Source organism: Poecile atricapillus, chromosome 3 (assembly GCF_030490865.1).
Source record: "Poecile atricapillus isolate bPoeAtr1 chromosome 3, bPoeAtr1.hap1, whole genome shotgun sequence".
Taxonomy (NCBI): domain Eukaryota; kingdom Metazoa; phylum Chordata; class Aves; order Passeriformes; family Paridae; genus Poecile; species Poecile atricapillus.
In genome coordinates, this window is record NC_081251.1 from 89807825 (window position 1) to 89828154 (window position 20330).

General features: G+C 37.4%; 1 protein-coding gene across 1 annotated transcript in view; it reads right to left on the reverse strand.

Moving 5' to 3' along the window:
* PRKCE (protein kinase C epsilon) overlaps positions 1–20330 on the reverse strand; it is a 289055-nt gene that overhangs the window by 20938 nt on the left and 247787 nt on the right. Inside the window, exons 12-14 of the mRNA XM_058835446.1 lie at positions 7137–7275; positions 4679–4867; positions 310–456 (exon numbers count right to left, since the gene is read on the reverse strand). Of these exons, the coding sequence (XP_058691429.1) occupies positions 310–456; positions 4679–4867; positions 7137–7275 (475 nt within the window). The remainder of the gene's footprint in view (positions 1–309; positions 457–4678; positions 4868–7136; positions 7276–20330) is intronic.

Genomic DNA, 20330 nt, shown 5'->3' on the forward strand with positions numbered 1-20330 from the left:
ATAGACAGCATATATCAACTGAAATAATCATTTCTGGCTGTGGTATTTTTAAGAACACAGAAAATAATTAAAACAGTGTCTTGAACTCTTTCATGGTTTATGTGAATGAACATGAACATTTTCTCATACATTAAATATATTCCTGACACTTACCTTAACAGAGACAATGACAAAGAAATCTCAGTGCCATTTTTATGTTACCGTTTCAGCCCCCAAATACTGCATTAGGTAATCTCATTTCTTAGAAAAGCCAACAAGTAGAATTGCCAAACCAAGTTTTCTCTGAATGTTATACAAACTGCTACTTACAATCCGAGGTTTGAAGGGTGGCTTGATTTTCCTTTGTTCTAGAAGAACCCAGTCAATTTCCTTGAAAAATGGATGCTGCTTAATTGCATCTTCCCCGTTTTGTGATGCCACACAGCCAAGTCGTTTGTTGGGATTTTTTGTCATGAACTACAGGGTGAGGAGGGAGAGGAGGGAAAGGTTAAAACATGAACGGGAAGACATGGAAATAATTTGCCACTCAATTACACACTATACTTCTTAAAGACAAGTTTTTAGAGACAGTTCCCTTTCAGAAGGTTATTTCTTCTGGCCCTCCAAATTTCAGAGATTTCAGCCAAACTATAATATTCAGAGACTCAAAAATGTAAATTTACTGCAGGAAACTCTTTCAGTTTATTGCTGAGACATCTTAATTTCATGTGAGTGGGAATGCTAAGGGAATACATTCTCTTTCAGCATATCTAGTTCCAGCTTTAGCCAAAAATACTAAAAGAAAGAAATAAAGACAATCTTAAACTCTACAGAGAGACAAGCGATCAGTACTTGCAGAAAACTTCCCTTTAGAATGGGATGTCATGTCCCCCATAAAATGACTTGCACACTCTCTTTCATTTTTAGTGTACGATTAGTGTCAGCAACTGGAACTAACTGGTCTCCTCTGGTGTGGTAATTAATAAACTTCTCACATTTAAACTATTTACTATTCCTATCAGGAAAAAGCTGTACAAGTGGTGTAAGACACTGGTATCAACTGATGTCAGCTCGTAATACTTTACCTGATTTTTCTTCTGTTATTTTTTCCTTCTTTTATTAGCAATTGCTCTACTTATTTTCTAATTTGTGTGGACATAGAATTATTGCAATTCTAGTAGCAACAAATGCTGTTCTTATACAGACAAACACATCATAGAATTAGCTCAATACCTTTGCTATAATTTTATATTCAGACATTTTATAACATTTTTAAATTTAGAAAATGTATACAAAGTAAACAAAATGTAATAATTGTTCAGTACCTTTTCAACCTATGTATGACATTATACTATACTTCTGTAGGAAAAAAAAAAAACTTAGAAAAAAATAAATCACTAATGCATGCCCTTGCTTTAGTACTCCAGTTATTAGGAGTAAGGAGCTACTTAAGCCCTTAGAATTATTTTAGGTAACTAGATCAACCATCCACAGAAGAATACTCTAGCTATCATTTAAAGGTATAACACAGATCAGCAAGGCAATTCTGTCTGTGATTTCTGACATACATGCGCCATTCTGAAGATGATCCTTCTCTTTGGTCTTGAGTTCAACTGCTCTGCAAGTTCTGCAAGTGGGCAAGTCATATCAAAACTACAGGCAATATTTTCTATAAGCAGGAGAAATAAATGTTTTGAAAGGATTACTGTGCTTTGGTGAGGTCTCTTGAAAAACCACAAAACACATTCCTACATTCCTCTGCTTTATTTTATCTCTAGGACTGGAGTGAGCAGGCCAGGAACCCACAGCCTCATGTATTACAGAAACAGAATGTAGAAACTACAGGATACGCTTTTTGTACCATATAATCCAGGTATCAAAGAAGTAAAGTATGATCCTAGTATCTGCCATGCCTTATCTTTGTTTTAAACTGGACACAGGGAAAGCATCTGGACATGTAATTTTTTAAGCAGCCCAGAACATGAAAATGTGACTAGACAGTCCAGTTTAGTGCTGTACTTCATAAACTTCATGAAACATTGAAATGGATGATGAAAGAGAATGTATTTTAAGAATGAATACTTAAACAAAAATAACATATGCATATATGATGAAAAAATATCAAACTTCCAAAGCAGACATTTAATTCCATTAACTTAATTCCTTTCTATTTCTGAAGCAAAGGCTGAAATTTATTCCCTGTTTATCACCAGCATCAACACTGATGCAGCTGGCAGGACAGATATGGCTGTTTACTGCACTCTGCTAAAGAGATGGTTACAAATGGAGCTGACAGCCATAGCCATAAGCCTTTTTATTTTCCCATACTAAGGCAGGAACCTCCTTTTCTGAATGAAGAAGCCTTTTAGGATCAGCATTCCTTAAATGAACTTAAATGATAACAGGACAAAAATGCTTAGGGCCTGAATCAAGGATCACTGGGCTCCCCAAATTTTGCTTCATGAAATGCATCACACAGTTTAAAAATACAGTTCTATTCTGTAGCCAGAGACTGTCATTCTGGTACACAGGGAACACACACTGTAGAGACATCTCTCCATTGCTTGGGAAGAAGCAGAGAGCCAATTTCAATGAAGAATTGTTTTCTTTACTACACAGGAAAGAATTTAAATAGCAATTCCTGTCAATTCACAAAAACAGGACTAGTAAAATATGTGGATTTTCATGGAATAAGCAACATGCTGCCTTGTAATACTGAGCCTTAATATCATCCTCAGTATTTAGTTGGAAATAACAGGAAAACTGTTTCTTCAGAAAATAAGACAACATTGTTATTTAATACAAGAGAACGTCTTCTTATTAAACATTCCTTACATGCTGTTTGAAGGCATGTAAAAATACACAGTTTCTAAAGAATAAAACTCATGTCTCAAAGCACAATGTAAGGAAACAAAGTGTTCCAAAGTTAATCCCTTGCTACCATTCAGCAGTAAAATACATAGATGCCTCTTTCTTTCCTCTGTTTTTCCTGTTCTTCATATGGACAAGTATCAGATGAAGAACACAAGTTTCAAGCAGGTTTCACACCAGAGATGTGTAGGCAGCAGGTTGCTAATCTTAAGGAAATGAGTTTTAGTTATGGTGTAAATTGCCACTGCTCCATTAAATTGTATCAATTTATGCCTAAAAGGCTATGACTACAGCAAGATACAAATCACCATTCCTACTATCAAAATATTGATCCAGGAAAACAGTCTCTGAAAATTCTGTAGAAAAGTCAGCTTTAAAAGAAAATCCCCTGGACTACAATAAAAATCAGATGTAGGTATGAAAACAGACAACAACCCTTCCTTTACAATGTGCCAAAATAACCGCTGAGCCCTAGATTTTAGCCTGAACTCCGCAGCTCAAGATATATTTAAATTGCTGAAGTGAAATAATCAAAGGGTCTGGAAACAGAAATGGTTGCATGAAAATATTATGTGAGCTAACAAAAAGTAGTCAGAAAGCTATTTGGGGGAGAAGAGAGAAGTATTAATAAATTACTACCAGCTGCAAAAAATCCTCCATATTCTCACTACAGTGAATGTAGGAAAAGAGATACTTCAGCAAACATTTCCAAGAGGTTAACTTTGACTTCTGCTTTGAATCATTGTTAGACTATCTCTCTAGTTCAGCTAGAAGGAGCCTGAAAACATTTTCATTAAAAGGTCAAGATGAGAATTTCTGTAGAATGTGCTGTCCACTGGTGTCAAAATCACAATTGGTTTATGTTTTATATATAATTTCAAAATAACCCTGTATGAAGATCTCTGCAGGATTTTACACTATCAGCTGCCTTCTTAATTGAGTCTCCCTTATTCCAGATGCTGAAAGAAAAATACGTGAAAAGGCAGAAATATTCCAGTTTCAAAGACGGTGGAAAAATGGAATAAATAAAAATAGAATTATTTTTTAAAGTCCAAAATCCTTCTCAGGTTTCCAAACTATGAGGATTGGCATACTGCTTCTGTATTGTTTTACTTTTAATTTTAGGATGATACTAGCACAGAAGAAAGAATTTATGTCAGTGTCATATATGACTTTATAAACCTGACTTTATAAAGACAGTCTAAAAACTGAATTTGCCCAGTGGCACAAACTGGCTGATTAAAAAAATTGGGGCATTTGGTGACACAAGTTACTGTCAAGTCACCACTCATACTGAAAAATCCCAACGAGAACAGAAACAATCACACTAAAGTAAGACTACTTATCATGTGATCTGTAAAATAGAACATTCAGCTGTAACTCAGGTCTTTCAAACCCATCTTGATGACAGGGGAAGAAAGGAAAAGGGACAGGAAATTTTGTAAGCAGGTTAAATAAAAAACATTGTTTCTTTAATTACATAGTACTTCTCCCACTCTAGTGATGGGAGTATGTGGCATATAAAGTGTCAAAGTGATAGCACAGTTCTAGCTGGTTGGGTTTTCCCTGAAACATGAATCTGCAGTACACAGATTTATACAGTGTACAACTGCGTGGAATACAAACATTCTGTTCCTTTCCCACAAGCAGTGTAATTTATCCCAGGCCCCATTATCCTAACAGTGGCACTGTGAACTGTGCTTGAACTCCCAGTGGTGACTGCTCTCAACAACTTTCAGCAAATTCAATTCTAATCAAGGAAAAAACCCAAGAAAACAACCCCCCAAAAACCCATGAGGAGGAGGAAAGCAAGTAATGGAAGACTCACTGCTTTTAAAATGCTGACAGCTTCTTTACTGAGCCAGACTGGATACAATACATCATCATGAAGAATGGATTCAAAGAGATCATCTTCATTGTCAGCTTCAAAGGGGGGTTGTCCAGCCATCATTTCATACATGAGAACACCCAGAGCCCACCAGTCCACAGATGGACCGTATTCTAGCTCCTGGAGGATCTAGCATAGAAAAAAAGATTGGATTGAAGGGACAAGTGAGACACCTGTCTTGGCTGCACATTTGCTATTTCAGCATGATATAGCCCTTCTATGCCCCAGTGCCTAAGCAGACCTGAATCATACACTTATTTCAGTAACAGCAGGCAGGGTTTCTTACCCATGCAATTTGCACTAACACAGCTAAGTGTCAATGAGATGCTGCTCTCAGAAATACTGATGGAGTTTATCAGTCCCCTGAGTAAACAAAAGAGCTGCATATCCTTCCAAGCTGTTTCAAGCAGGTCACACTATAGGGGAAAAAAGATCATATATACAAAACAGACTGGTGGAAAATGTGAAACATTTCTTTGTCTCTATCTTGAACAAACCAAACTGAACCAGCTTTTAATGCTGCACAGAGATCATCTGAGAGATTTATTCTTGTCCTTTAGATAGAGCTGAAGGAGGCCAAAACCATTTTTGATCATGTTCCTTTTATAGCATTAAACCACTGCACAAGATATGGCTGTCGTATTCACTTTAATTTTGCTTGTTTTCAGGAAAAACTGGCTACAGCTTCTCATGAAGCACAAGTTCAACCTTGTAGCAAATACCTTTAGCGCAAGCAATCGTTTAGCATGATGGAGTTTTATAGTAGCAGTTGGTGTTACAGAACTACTGTTGTACCAAGAACAAGTTTGATTCTTGTCTCCTTTTCACTGGAAAGAAGCTTGCAGTTTGGCTGCATTGGTTCAGATGACAGGGAACCAGGGAAAAGGGAGTGGATGCCTGCTTAAGGTGAAACTGGCTACCTTAAAATGACTTTGGCAACAAATCCTTACACAACACTTAACAGTGCAATGAGAAATCCTGTGGTGAGCTGCTTGCACTTAGTGCTGTAGCTGGGAATCAAGACCAATATTAAACCAAATTCAGTTTTAACGTAAAAACAGAAATAAGTTTAACATTTGGATACACAGATCTGGATCCCAACCACATTTTTCATTGAAAGAAAATTATATTTTATAGCCACCAAATACAGAAAATTATATGTATACTTTTCAAGGGCTCTGGGCACTATTTGGAAATCAGATACTGTTAAAGAAAAGGAAATTAAAACATATCACCACGGTGCAAGAGAAAAAGAAGCAGGAGCTAAATTTCTGTAATTAAGATGAGACATTGGAAGCCTCAGTAAAAATTCCCAGGTTCTTATTCTTGCTTTATTTTCAGTAATAATTTTCAAAGAATTTGTCAAAGGACAAATTAGTATACTGAATCAGAAAAAAATTCATAAAAGCCAAAACTACCACACTGGTATTTATTTTCTTTTAATGCTGAAATACTTTTCAAACTCTGTAAGACACACCTTTTATATTATGATAATTTCAAGATGATTCACACCTTACCAGTTGTGCTACCAAAGTTGGACAGCCATGAACACTAACAGTATGGATTTATGATTTATTGTCTCTAATGAATAATAAATAACACTCTTCCCCACTGCAAATTTATGTTTGCAACACTCTTCAATTAAACCCGTACACTGAATGTTCAAGTGGATAGATGCACAGGTTACTAACTCAACTGAGCAGATAAAGGCTGCCTAGCAGAATAACAGTCCAATATTGGTTCATTTTAGGCACTTTGAAATACATGTCATAATATTAAAATCTAGGATATGTAAAAGGCACACAGCACTCAGCTATTTCTTTTATCCAATGAACATCTTGAAATGTTGCCAACTAATATGCAGCATCTATATCTAGTTTCTATCTTTCTGTGCAAGTCTACGAAGCAGTGCAAGCATAGTGTCTTTCACACACAGATATTTTAAAGAAAAGAAAAAAATAATATTCCCACAATGGCCATAGACAAAATGACACCAAACACATGGTTTCTTCTGAATGAATATGTTCTTTTAAACCTCACTAAAAAATAAAAACATTTTTATAACTGCTAAAGATTACTAAGATTGTAGTACTCAGTTGCATCTAGCACCTTAAAGGCTGCTAAAAATCATCATAATGATGCTGAGTCAAAAATAAGCAAATTGAGAAAAATAACTTTAATTTCAGGAAACAAATACTAGGAAAAACCCTCCTATCATCAAGGAATAGTGCTTGTGAGCAGCAGAGTAACCATTGCAAGACTACCTAAGCACAACTGCAACAGAGTCTAGTCTGCATCTTAAATATTTTCATCTACATGTGAAGAGTGTATAAAATTATACATATAAGAGTCTGATGAATAAGAATATCTATAGTCTTAGTGCACTGCAAAAAAATACCTCTGGAGCTATATAGTCAGGTGTGCCACAAAACGTCGTGGTGGTCACTCCATTCAGAATCCCTTCTTTGCACATCCCGAAGTCAGCCAGTTTACAGTGGCCTTCTGCATCCAGAAGAATATTGTCCAGTTTCAGGTCCCTGAAACACAAAGGCCTCAAATTAAATCAACTCTCAAATTTTGATCATGTGCTCTGGAATTTCATAATAAACTACAGAATTTGACAAATAAGTGGTTTCCCAAACACCACTGAGAAACTGTCCTTCACATGTGTGCATAAAAAGTTGGTAATGGTCACTAAATAGACCTAGTTAAAGGCAATAAAATAAAGAAGCAGACAATTACAAGCATTTTATAAGGCTTTTACTCTCTAGCTGCATGAAAGCACAATGTTCATGTATTCAAGGTAGCACCAGAAAAGTTTGGGAAAGATCTGTTTCTTGCTTCCTACAGATCTATCATTCTGTCAACATGAAATAGGTCAGTGAAGCCATTCTCTCTTTTTGTATTAGCACTAAGCAAGGAGTACCAATTTATCCATACTCTAGCATATGGGTTCAGTGAATAGGTATTTTCAAACTTGGATTACTTTGAATTTGATTCTTCACGTACAGTAGCAATTCAAGTTCAGGTTGCAATGAGAGGGATGAAAAACAACATTTCCATCCTTAGGAGCACTATTTTCTGCAGCTTAAGCCTGCTCAAAAATAATTTCAAGGGAATATTTTGAATTCATTGTTAAACAACATATATTAGCAGCTGTTTCTGATCACTTGTACAAATGCCTTTGTGTTAAAACCACATAAATGTCTGCTTATTAAATTGGGTTGACAAAATTATATGGTTGAGAAAAGGATATCCACCTTTGCTGTCTTGCCCTCTGCATATTTTCTAAATATACAATTGATGGTTATTACATAATCCAACCTAGGTGCTAGGTACCATTTAACTTATCTGTCACTTGCCTTAGACTTAATTACAAAAGGATGTGGAAAGTCAGTACATAAAAGTACTCTCACTTGTATGAACTGCCCCTCTACTCTCCCACCAATTAAAACCTCTTCATCATGTAGAAATAATAACACAAACATAAAACAAAGGCCAAAAAAACCCACTTATATTATGTGTATCAAAGCAACATTTGATTTTTATATTCCTATCTTGAGTTTTAGGTATCTCTGATGTATATTAAAGATACGTAGTATATTTAGACATAAAATAGGTAAATATATATAAATATATCTTTGTGGTGTTATATGTATGAATGCCTAGAGAGGTGAGAATCAAAATAAGAACGTCTTTAGGTGACTTCGTCAACCCTTTCTGATTAGAATTCTTTTTCCTAGCATAATCAGACAAATTTCCTTAGGTTGAATTGATGAAGAAAAAAAAAAAAAGTGTGCGTGTAGGCAAGTTCTAAATCAGAAAGAGGAATAAAATCCCATGCCAGTCTCTATAAATGAATTTCATCCCAAAAGCCTATGAGAAGATGAGGATTTTTTTTCAAAAATCCTTTATGACAACAAATTTGACGAGAATTTCTTCTAGAGAAATGCCTCCCTATCAGATCCTTGCCTTCAGAACCACAGGCACCAAACATGGTGGAAGCATTTATGCACATTAATTGACTAAACAGCCCTTCCAAGGCTGTAGTATTTTAAGAGTTTTTGTAGACATGTCCAAGGCTACAATATGCTGGGATTTCCCTAGAAATGTTCTTTTCTGCCTCTCATACCAATTTCAGTAGGTGGATTTTAGTGTTTCCTTTTTTTTCTTTTGACACTTGTTAAACATTTTTAAACATGCTGACCCATATATTCCTCAAGCAGATACACAGGCCAACATAAAAATCAGCTATTTCTGGGGCACAGTGGAATTGCTACTCAAGGTCTGCATAATCACTGCACATCTGCAACGATACAGCTACAAATCAGATACTGGGAAGCACTGGAGGACTTACTGTGCACGTAGAAATAGTTTGTGTTATGTACATGTTACAAAGTGGTTTTGTGTCTGACATGGCACAACAAAGTCATATTTACTTCAGAAACTGTAAAACAACTGTCTCCTACATAAACTAGCTATGTCAGATATGGTTTATGTGGCTGAAGTATACTCTGGCTGTAGAAATGTTTATTGTAAGCAATACCCCCTACATCACACTTCGCTATCTCTGGATTAGCTATGTTGCTCTTGGAGGTCACCTGTGTATGGCCCCTTGGAGCAGACTACATATTTTATCATTCCTTAAGGTCATTAATTTCAACAGTTCCTAAATAATCCAAGATCTAGCTGGCTGCAACATAATCCCCTACGTATAACCATTTAAACCCTCAAGTAACCACTTCTTCCTACCTCTGGAAAGTGATTTGCAAGAATTGATGCCAGGGCAAACAAACATCAACAGCTTTGTGTCCCCCCTACAAGAAGTCAAAGAAACAAAACAAAGCTCCCTGTTTCAAAAATCATGTGCCTTCCCAAAACTGCTCCTCTACAAGTGCTACAATAAAAAGACCTGCATTCAAACAGGACTATAGCAACATCAAATATAATGTGATCATCAGTGTAAGACTCTGGCAGATTGAAGAAGGAAACAAGATTGTAGCTGTAGCTTTTAACCTTCCAAGTGCAGTTTTATATTGGATGTTCCTTAACTAAGGAAGAATACAAGCTGTATTTCAAGAAGTCAAGATATTCAGATAGAGAAATCAAAGTAAAATTATATTTGATATCATCTTGGAACCACTTACAGCCACCATCACAACAGACTAGAAAGTAGGTCATAATACATATAATTATGACAGGAACTGAAGAAATTTGAGAGGCTGCTTAGAAAAATGGATCCATCTTTAGTAAGTGTTTTAACTATTCAGTGTTTATGAGAAAACTCTTAAATTACATCTTAACTCTGATTGCAGGACTTCCCCATTTAGGTAGGCAACACACTGAAGTTGTTAGGACTTAAATAATTTAACTTTCATTTAATGCCATCCATATGGCAGCTGTGGACTTGAATGGAGATATAGTAAATAATCCAGGAAACTCCTAAGCTAAGTGAAACCTCAACAGCAATAAAATATTAACAATAAAGCACCACATAGTGATAAGGACAAGATACTCACCATTCTCTTTATTTACTTAAGAATTTGTGTAAGACACAGAAATTAGCAATAAAAATTTAACCTGACAGTGGAAAAACAGAATAAACAAACTGAGCCAAGTGAAAACTAGGAAGAGTCTAATTATTAAATTCTACCTGTAAAGAGTGACAATGAAATTTTAAGCCTAGCTGTAAAAGCACAAGTCAATTTACCTTTTTTACAATTTACCAAACTATAATCTTAATTGACAGAAGAAAAACATCTGGTACACCCCTTTATCAAGCCAAAACAGTGCAGTGAAGCCTATAAGCCTCTTCAAAACCCTATTGAAGGCACTGAGGACATCAGCTTAATTACTCACGCAATAATGAAATGTAATACCAGTAGAATTGTGTTATCACAAAGTGCACCAGAGTTTAAAAAAAATTTGGAAGAGGCTAAAACAACAGCCGTATGACTCCCATCAAAGTACATATGGGAGGTTAAAAGGTAAGCTGGGATTCTGCCAAATTCATAGCTGGCACACAAAATTATCATAGTCCATAAAAGTTTGCACCAAAAATCATTCTGTAAATTTGCAGTTTCCAGATTAAAAAAATATGCCAGAAAAAAAACCTCCCCAAAGCAAGAAATCTCACCAAATCCCTCTAATTCTGCAACTTTGAAAAAGAAATCTTAGTTAACTAAATAAATGTGAGAGTAGGAGCGGATAATGTGCTATTTAACACCTCACAGGAAAAAACACCCCCAACAACCAAAACATACAGAGAAAAGGAAACAAATGAAAAAGTAAGAGAAAAAGTTATCAGGGAAGCATGTCTTTCCAGATCAGCAGCCTCTCTGAAAAAATTTAACTTTTAGACCCATATTTCCCCAGAACTGTTCCAAGAAACAGTCAGCTCTCCTACTCCTCCAAAAGTAAAGTACACAGCCATATCTGGAATGTAAAATAATCATCTGTACAGGTTGTTCCATTCTGACCCATTCCGTGTTTTATTTGTTTCCTGGATTTGGTGCCAGTTGTCTACCTCTGAATAAGAACATACCAAATAATACAGTGTCAGATACTTCAATGACAAAGGTCTATTAAATTCCTATTTTTCTCATTTTGCATTCTCTTTGTAGTAAGTAAGAAAGTCATCTGTGTGTCTGACGAAATGAGTTCCTACAACCTGAGTAATTAATTAAGTGCAACTGCAAACAATCTAACCAGTTAAGCCAGGAGAATGCTCAGATTTCTTGAATTCAGCAATGCTACATTAAGCTGTTTCTCTCCTTTGTTTTTTTGCCAAGATACCTTGTAGAGTCACTTCAGCTGACTTGAGCGGTCATTGCATGAAATGTTGTCAGCTGTTTTTTTTTTTCTTTTCTTTTCTTTTTTTTTTTGGTTTTTTTTTTTTTGGACGGGAGGTGGGTTTTGTTCTGAGAAAGCTTTAAGCAGAAATTTAAGCCTCAGTCTCTACTTCTGCATACCTGCCAGCATCACAATCACCTCAGAAGCTGGAATGATTGGCAGTATCTCAAGAAAGAATCAGGATTATGAGCTAGGTTTGTGCAAGTTGGAACAGAAGAGCAGGCTGACTAGAGGTAACCTGTGCAAAAGCTTCTGTAATGCTCATTCCTTCCTCCACATGTGAGTTCCATGAGATACTGAGTGCCTTGGCTTCCTCCAAAGGCTCAGTGGATGAGTATTTCACAGGACTGGGTTCTTAAAGTCTGAATCTCACCTAGCCAGAGAAATAAGCATCTTGTGTGAGTGTCACTGTGTGTCACAAGTGTCAACTAGATATCACACAATTTTCTTGTTGAAAGTAAGGCAGTTAAACAATCAAGATGGGTTTGCACCAGTCAAATCAGAAAGTCTGCCAAACAATTACTAAGAGTAGCCTTTCAAGGCAGTAAGCAGCACTGACTAATTAAATACACATTTGAAGAACAAGATCAAGCAGAGAAATATGATCACAAGCTGGCAAGCAACCACTTTACAGTGGCCACTTTACCACTTGTACTGACTGTTGAGCAACATTTCACAGAATGAAGCACAATAATTATTATGTACAAATAACAATATTGGAAGCAGGAATATTTATTTATAAGGTAAAAGTTAAATAAAAGATTGTACCTTACTAAACATCTGCAGAAGATCAACATTCAGAAAGATTTGAAAGCAACAAAAGCCTAAAGTATGGAACTACTGAACAACCACTTTTTTGGTGACTTTCAACTGCAGCAAACCCTTTCAATAGTGTATTTGAAATAACTGCTATTGTTCCCCTGCATGGGAAAATCACATCCTCTCTGCAGGTTTTAAATAGACAAATTGTTCACACAAGAAACCACAGAAGGTAAAAAGGAAACTTCTTACAACAGGGAAAACCATCAGAATCATTCTGTAGTTACTAGTGTTACTGCAATTCGTAACTAAAGACAATATGATCATCATAGCACTTAGAAATTTCAACAAGATGATTTTTTATTTCTTTAATTAAGGTAAGACTTCTACATTCCTAGAATTACTTTCTTAGTTACTCAGTGGTATCCAAGTTGCTTCTGAGATAAAGATGCTCACCTACAACATCAGGTCTCTCATGTCCCCAGCACAAATTTCCTCTTTGGTGTCCTCAAAATACTGATAACTAATGTATAACGCTACAATTCTAAGCAAGATGAAATTATATATGGAACTAATCAGAAAACATAAAGGAAAATCAACAAATTGAAAGTTCTGATATTAGCTTCTTTAGCGATTAGATCTCACCAAATTAATCGCAGTTTCCCTACATAAACAGAACAGGACAAATGTATTAGGGGACTGTATTTGCAGAGTGAATGTTATTTTGCTCTAAGTATTTTAGTCACAACCCATCATCAAGGCTGTTTTCTTTCCCTCTGCAACAGATCAGAGATAAATAGGAAAATTCAAACCATACCTACTAAGAAAACACAAACTATTATTATTATTATTATTAATTATTTTTCCCATTTGAAAACCTCTAGGGGAAAGAAGGAGCCCATACTTTCTGAGGTTACTGAGTATATAAACAGGCAATAATTGTCATGTTGTTGGGTATTAGGTTCTACCAGTGACCTCTCTTATCTATGGAGTAAAAAATAGGGGACACGCTGGACTTTTCATGCTTGTGAGTGAATTCATGACAGTAGAGCAGTTTGTGTTAGCAGTGAGGAAGTAGGGGGAAACCTGAGTGAGACTAACAGGGAGAAAAAGATGCTTCTGTTGCTTTTGTTCTAGGATATCTCAGTTTTGCCTGTGATTAACGGAAAATCTTGGAATTTCTCTGCTTTGTTTTTGTGTTCTGTAAATTCAGTAATTACTGAATTTATGATACACAGTTTTTGTCACAATTTTTGTTTACATTACTTGATATCATCAAAGAATAAAGATAATACGTGACACCAACACTGTAATAGAGTTGTACTCAGTAATACATAGAAAACTCTGCTGTGCAGACTTGAAAACTGCTACTTTCCAGCATCAGGTTTGGAATAAAGTGAATCCACCTTATTCTGATGTGCATCAGTGTGTATAATTGCTAATGGCAGATGAATTAGTATCACAGACTTGGTTTCAAATAAAGTCAGAGATACTGTAATTCATTTTCATTGAAGAAAACAGTGATAGTTCGGACAGCAGTCTAGACAGAAATAGGAAGTGTTGACTTTTAGTGTGAACATAGTGACATTCTCTTGTTAGGCATGTTTACTTTAAAAAACACGTTTCCTTATATAAGACAACATCCACCACCCTGCCATTTGCACAAATTATTTGTGGACTAAGGGGTAGCAAAGATGAGAGGAGGGATGTAGCAAAAAGCAGTTTGCTATCTACCCACCAAAGACATCAGAGGGAGATAAACACATGATCACTGTCTATGGCTCTGTAAGCTACAAGCCAAAAGTGAGGCTCTCCAGCAGTGCCCACCATTGAAAAAACTCTCACGTCAACAAGGTCCCAAAATAGAAGACTGTATGTATTACATGGTCCTAACTGTTTACTGATGTCTTAATGACATATTGAACAAAGGTTTAATATTAATTTCCAGCAGCTTAAGGAAACCAATGACTTTCACAATAGCAGAAAAACATTTTCTTTAAAATAATTTCTTTATATGGCTTTCTACTGGCTTTGACCATAACTTTATTACAATTGTCGGTAACAGCTTAGGACGTTACTGTGCCTGATCTGCTTATCTTATTATACTGGGTTTCCTTTAAATAATGTGCAGGCAAATAAATATATTGTACTTAACAGCTTTCCTTTGTATGACTTTTCCTTTCTTATTATTTTCACATTTTTATTTGTGAACCTGAGTGAAATATGTACAAGTTCAAATAAGCATTATGTAAAACATTCTCTAAAATTGGCTAAGCACAGAAGGGAGTGGTCTCTACTTCTCTTTCAAGAGAAGGTTGCCTTAGCATTCACATCATGTTACTTTATGAACCTCATCCTTCATGACTCCAACACCTGGGAATGCAACAATTTTTCCATGGGTCTGAGATAGGAATGCGATATAGCACTACAATTTTGCCTCTTAGCTTACTGCCAAAGACTTGATTTAGACAAGCTTTTCGTAGGATCCCAGCAGCAACTCTCCCTTCCCATGGCCCACAGGCCTGGAATTTTTGTACCAAATAAGAACTGCCACAAATGGACCTGGCTTCATATTAGGCTGCTGCATAGGACAAACAACCTGCCTCAGAAACTTGCAGTCAAACTGGATACCAAATTATTTTCCCATTTTGTAAGGCTTCTTGAGATTTTACAAACCCTTTGTGTTTCTCTCTGGGTGAAAACACAAACAGTTCAGAGCTTTTTGTGAAAGTAAGGTAAACAGCCTCCAGCCTGGTGCTCCAGCCAGGGACTAGCTATGCATGGGGGCTGAGCTGTTGCAGGTCCTGGTCCCCCGCCAGCCTTCCAAGTGTCCCAACATTAAGGCTACCAGTAGTTCCCTCAGGGATTTTCTTCCTTCGTTCTCATTTTCTCTACTTCAGTTTAAACCACCATTTTCTTACTTTTTCCTTGAAAACTTCAGTGGAAAAATTCTTAACTGGTCTGCATATTCAGGGTGGGAACAATGGGGTGAAATCTGTCCTACTGCTAATGATATTTACTGTTTCAGCCTCCACTATAAAGCCCATCTGTTAAGTCATTGCTAAATATGTAAAGTGATAAACCTCACTGACACCTTGGTGATCTCGCTGAAGACAATGACACCTTGGTGATCTCGCTGAAGACAAGAGAGGTCCCCAGGCTTAGCCAAGGACTGACTCAAACTGTGGTATGCTACTCTGTGAGGTTCGGTGCTCTGATTTTTGTATCTCATACAACATAAAAATAAGATTGTGTATTATAACAATAGGTCAGGTGGAGAACAAACTCAAAATGCCTACTATGTATGTCCATAATCCTTTTAAAGAAAACTAAATAATTATTTCATAAAACCACTTGATGAAAGACAGTGAAAGTGGAAAAGCTATAAAAGCTTGTTAGATCAAGTTTTGAAAACTCAGTTCTGAAAAAATATTACCAGAACCTTAGAAAGCAAATTTATCAGTAGACACAATAATGAAGTTTGGATCTGCTCAAGAGGTTTTCTTTGGAAACCAAAAACAATGTTGGTTTTTTTTTGTTTTGGTTTGTTTTTTTTCCTCAGTGACCTTAGTAGGTATGATGAAAAAATCATTATAATTTGAACAACAATAGAATAAAAGTCCTGCAAGCAGAAAGAAAAGAGCATTTACATTTCAGGCACAGTTTCTGTGTCTAACCAAAAAGACTGAAATTCCTTCTTCTCCTTCCAACTTTTGACTGAAGCTTTCTTATACAGAATAGAAAACATGCACCAAACAAATGCATGCATATCAAGGTAGCACTTTGCATTTCTGTAGCAGTTCTCATTGAGCTGTCTCAGCAACGAATCCTTGTAACTTAATAACCCACAACAAGCATCTTTTATCTTATACAGGTATCAGGAAAAAGAGAATTAAAATATATACGGTAATCAACCCAAATTCCATCAATTTTCAAAATTTACCTTAAACATTAATTTAACTAGAGCTCTGAAACATTTTGTTCTGGTTTTAATTTTCTATCCCATATTTTGCAAGATTTTGACTAGTTTGTGCCACAAGTCATAGGAGGTTAATTGAGGTACCATGGTTTTCCCCAGACTCCCTCCATGACCATCTCTACAGATACCTTCAAGCAGATGATACACAGAACATGTGGGCTGCACAGCTCCCTAACGCAGTCTGTTCTATTCCACTGACTGAAGATGTACTTCAGGAAAGGTAGAATCCTGACTTGGAAGCTATAGTTGTGTTCCCAAAGTTAGGTGAGATGAATACGAGCCTTTGTGTAAAAAATATGGTACAAGCTGCTTGTTGGCTTCCTTTTTTCCAGATAGAGATTTCATTCAAATTAGTTGCAAAACTTCCATTTCTGTAGTTGAAAGTCAAACTAAGGCAGATTTCTTAGAAAGACCTGCATTTGTCTTCTCAGTCATGGATGAATTGCCACACACACAGTTTTCTAGGCTTTTAAGTTATGCCCTCTTATAATTCTTATTTTTTATGCCTTAGATCACATGCTCTGTGATGTGTGCAAAAACTCCCTGATGCATATCCATAAAAAAGCCAGACATCTAATTGCTCTGCTTTGACACACCAAATAAAGGACTCCAAAGCATTATTATTCTACATTGTTTCAGGCACACAGAGAGTATTCTGAAAAAAAAAAACCCAACAAACCAGAAGAAAAGCTGCTACTGTAATCAGGCATGATTGAAGGCATTTCCTGTATTTTGCTATCAAACCAGTTGTTTTTTCCATTACATACTAAGTGAACCTTAGTAAGGTCAAGACACCAGAGAAAAACAGGATCAGAATATCTTTAATCAACTAAACTTGAGTATTTTAGTCTTTCTCTTTCAGTTGTTTAGCCCTGGATCTTATCCGACATCTCCAAATTTCTTCCTTAAATCAGAGATACATAAACCAGGTCAGTTTGAATTTATCATTTAGCCAGTTGTTTTCAATGGCATTTAACTTGTTAGCTTTACACTTCCCCTAGCCTAGAGGTCAATCAACCTCATGCTGTGTAACAAGACCAATATTATTTTAATATTATATAAGTCCAACAGGGGAGATGGGTTTTCATTCCCAATCACAACACTGAGCAAAAAAACTTCCCTTACTGGAAGCCACCACGGTGACTATTAAGATCAAGGGTAAGTTCTGAAATAAGTATTAAATGAAAGGCAAAGCTGCGATAGCACAGGTGAATTAGATCCAATCTTGTATATTGTTATCCTGCTGTCACACTAAGTGCAGATTATTTTAAGGTGTATATAATCCCCTGTCCTATGCTCTGGCCCTATTAGTTTTGGAGAGAAAAAGTCTTTATCTTCCATGAATGCCAAATGACATTTTCCTTCTAAATTGTAGTAGTTTAGATTTACCAATTTGAGTTTCCTGGCCAATGCACCAAATTAGGTGGTGGATTTTAGCACTTGCTAAAATCACCAAGGCACTTACTCATTTCTTGTGTGGGACATGGATTAGGAGAAGGGCAAAAAGGCTTAAAACTTAAAAAGAATAAAGAAAGTTTATTAACAGAACTACAAAAAATAAAAAACCAGAATAAAACCTCCAGAAACCTTTTCTCCTCCCACCCAACTTTTTTCCTTTCCCAATTGACAACACAGAGACAAAACCTGGGGTGTTAAAGCAGTACAAACTATACAATAGTCTTTTCTTCCGTCTCTGTAGGGAGAGGAGTTTTATCTTTCCATGGAGAGTTCTCCACAAGAAACAATTTTCTTGTGGCTTTTCGTTTATATGACTGACAGCTACCTGGGAAAAAACTCTGCCATCATCCTCTCCTCCCATTTTCACACCACTCAGAGGTGTGTTCATGGGCCATCAGCTCAAGGGTAATTATTTTAAGGATGAGTTATTCAAAGGCAAAGGTTCTCTTCATCTATCTCTGTGATCATCTCTGGGAACAGAGGTTTTCTTCTCCTCTCCCTTGGGGCAAAGGGTCTTCATCAACTCTCATTCTTCTCTCTCTGTTCCAGCATCTCACCGGATCACAGCTACTCCACCATATGCTCAGCTTCATCAACGGATACCTTTGCTTAGATTTACAGCTTGAGTACTTCATTTCCCCCAATACTCTTTCATGAATTAAAGAAGTTTTTCAGAACATTATTGTCTATCTCCATGGCCCTACCAAAAGAATATTTCACCTTACTAAAGCATCTCCTCATTCTCCTTCCATCTGAGGCTTGACTCCTTCTCTTACTGACCCTGATGTTTCATGTTGTTTCTTACATGTAGACCACTCCCACTTTGCTCTCTCTGAAGAGGGGATTAAAGTCTGCAGGTCTCATCTGTGTAGTGAAAGAGTTAAATCTTGCCCAGGCCTCGCAAGCAGTCATGGTGTCAGATTTCAGGCCGAGCTGCTGCTTTCTCTCAGCTCGGCAGCCACTGTGAGAAAGCGGACTGCTTTTGGCCTTGGTCTGCACAGGCCAAGGGTGGGGAGGAGGGGGCGAGTATCAGCAGCCATCCGGGAGCCCCCTGGGAAGAGCTTCAGTCACCCCACTGCAATGGGACCCGGAGGGCTTCCCAAGAGAAGCCAGCACCGCAACACAGCCTGGCCCAGCCTGGGGCCAGGCCCCCACAGTCTCCATCCCCTGCCTGGCCCAGCCTCGCCCAGGCTGCGCAGGCTGTGGGGGAGCAGGCCAACCGCATCAGGGTTCTGCTACCTTTCAAGCCTGGAAATAAAGAGAGTGAAGTTCCCGGGCTTGAGTTTTTAAAAGGCGGCATTCACAAAGGTGATCTTACTATTCAGTAGTGCAAAATACTGTCAGTTCTCAGAACTGGTCAGCTATTTGCCTGATCACAAGCAGAGAAGAAACTCCCAGCAGCCTCTCTCAGAGAAATCACTTCCATGGGTGTTTTCTACTTTTTTCCCTAAAATTCCAAACGACCACATTAACATAATACAAATGTCAACACCTGCCTCAGAAATGACCATTACCAAGCATATTGTTGATTGATTGAAGAAGGGAAAACCAGGCTGTGCTAAACCTAGCCATTCTACAGAGAAAGCTTCTGATGCTTCCAGACATATAGAACTAGTAAGGAAAGAGACTTCAATATGGGTGGCAGGTTACAACAAGAGCCTCGGCCTTACTCCCAGAGAAAAGGTGACCTATCAAAGATGAGCACAGACTGATGATCTGCTGCATCATGAGTGCCAGGAAACAGTTAAAAGGCTGTGCAGCATTAGAGGTGCTGAGATGGAGCAAGGTAAGTGGTTTTTGTGGTGGACACCTTAAATAAGGAGGCACCTTGGATCCTGGTGATGACCAAAAGCAGGACTCTGCTTCAGTCCCCACTCTCCAGTATTCCCACCAAAAATACATAGGAAGCTTTAACAGCTGCAGTCTGTTACAGACATGAGGTACAAGGTCTGCAAGGAAAAACTGCACCAGCAGCATGCAGTGAAAAGAAACTATGAACACTCATAGTGGGTGACTGTTAAGGGGCACCGAAGCACCCATCTGCCAGCCTGATAGCCACTGGAGGTGTGCTGCATTCCAGGAGTTAAGGACTGGTATGTTGCTGAGAGGGTGCCAAAAATCATCACAAACACACAATACTCTCACACTGCTACTCTTTCATGTAGGCATAAATGACATGGCAGGCTGGAACCTGGGCCACTATCAGGGAAGACTACAGAACCCTGAGAGGGCAAGGAACAAGTATCAGTGTACAAGTTATCTTTCCTTCTGTTTTACCACTTGGAGAAAAAGATGAAGCCAAAACTAGAAGCATAATGCAAGTCAACTTCTGGCTTTGTGGCTGGTGCAGTCATGAGGGTTTTGGCTTTTATGACAATTGGACAATCTTCAATAACTCTTAGTGTTTCAGGGAGAAATGGGATCCACCTGTCTAGAAGAGGCAAGGGAATCTCTGGTAACAGGCTGGCCACCACGATGAGGTGGGCTTTAAAGTGAATGATTTAGCAGATGGGGTCCAAAGTTGCAATATGCTATTTCAACCAA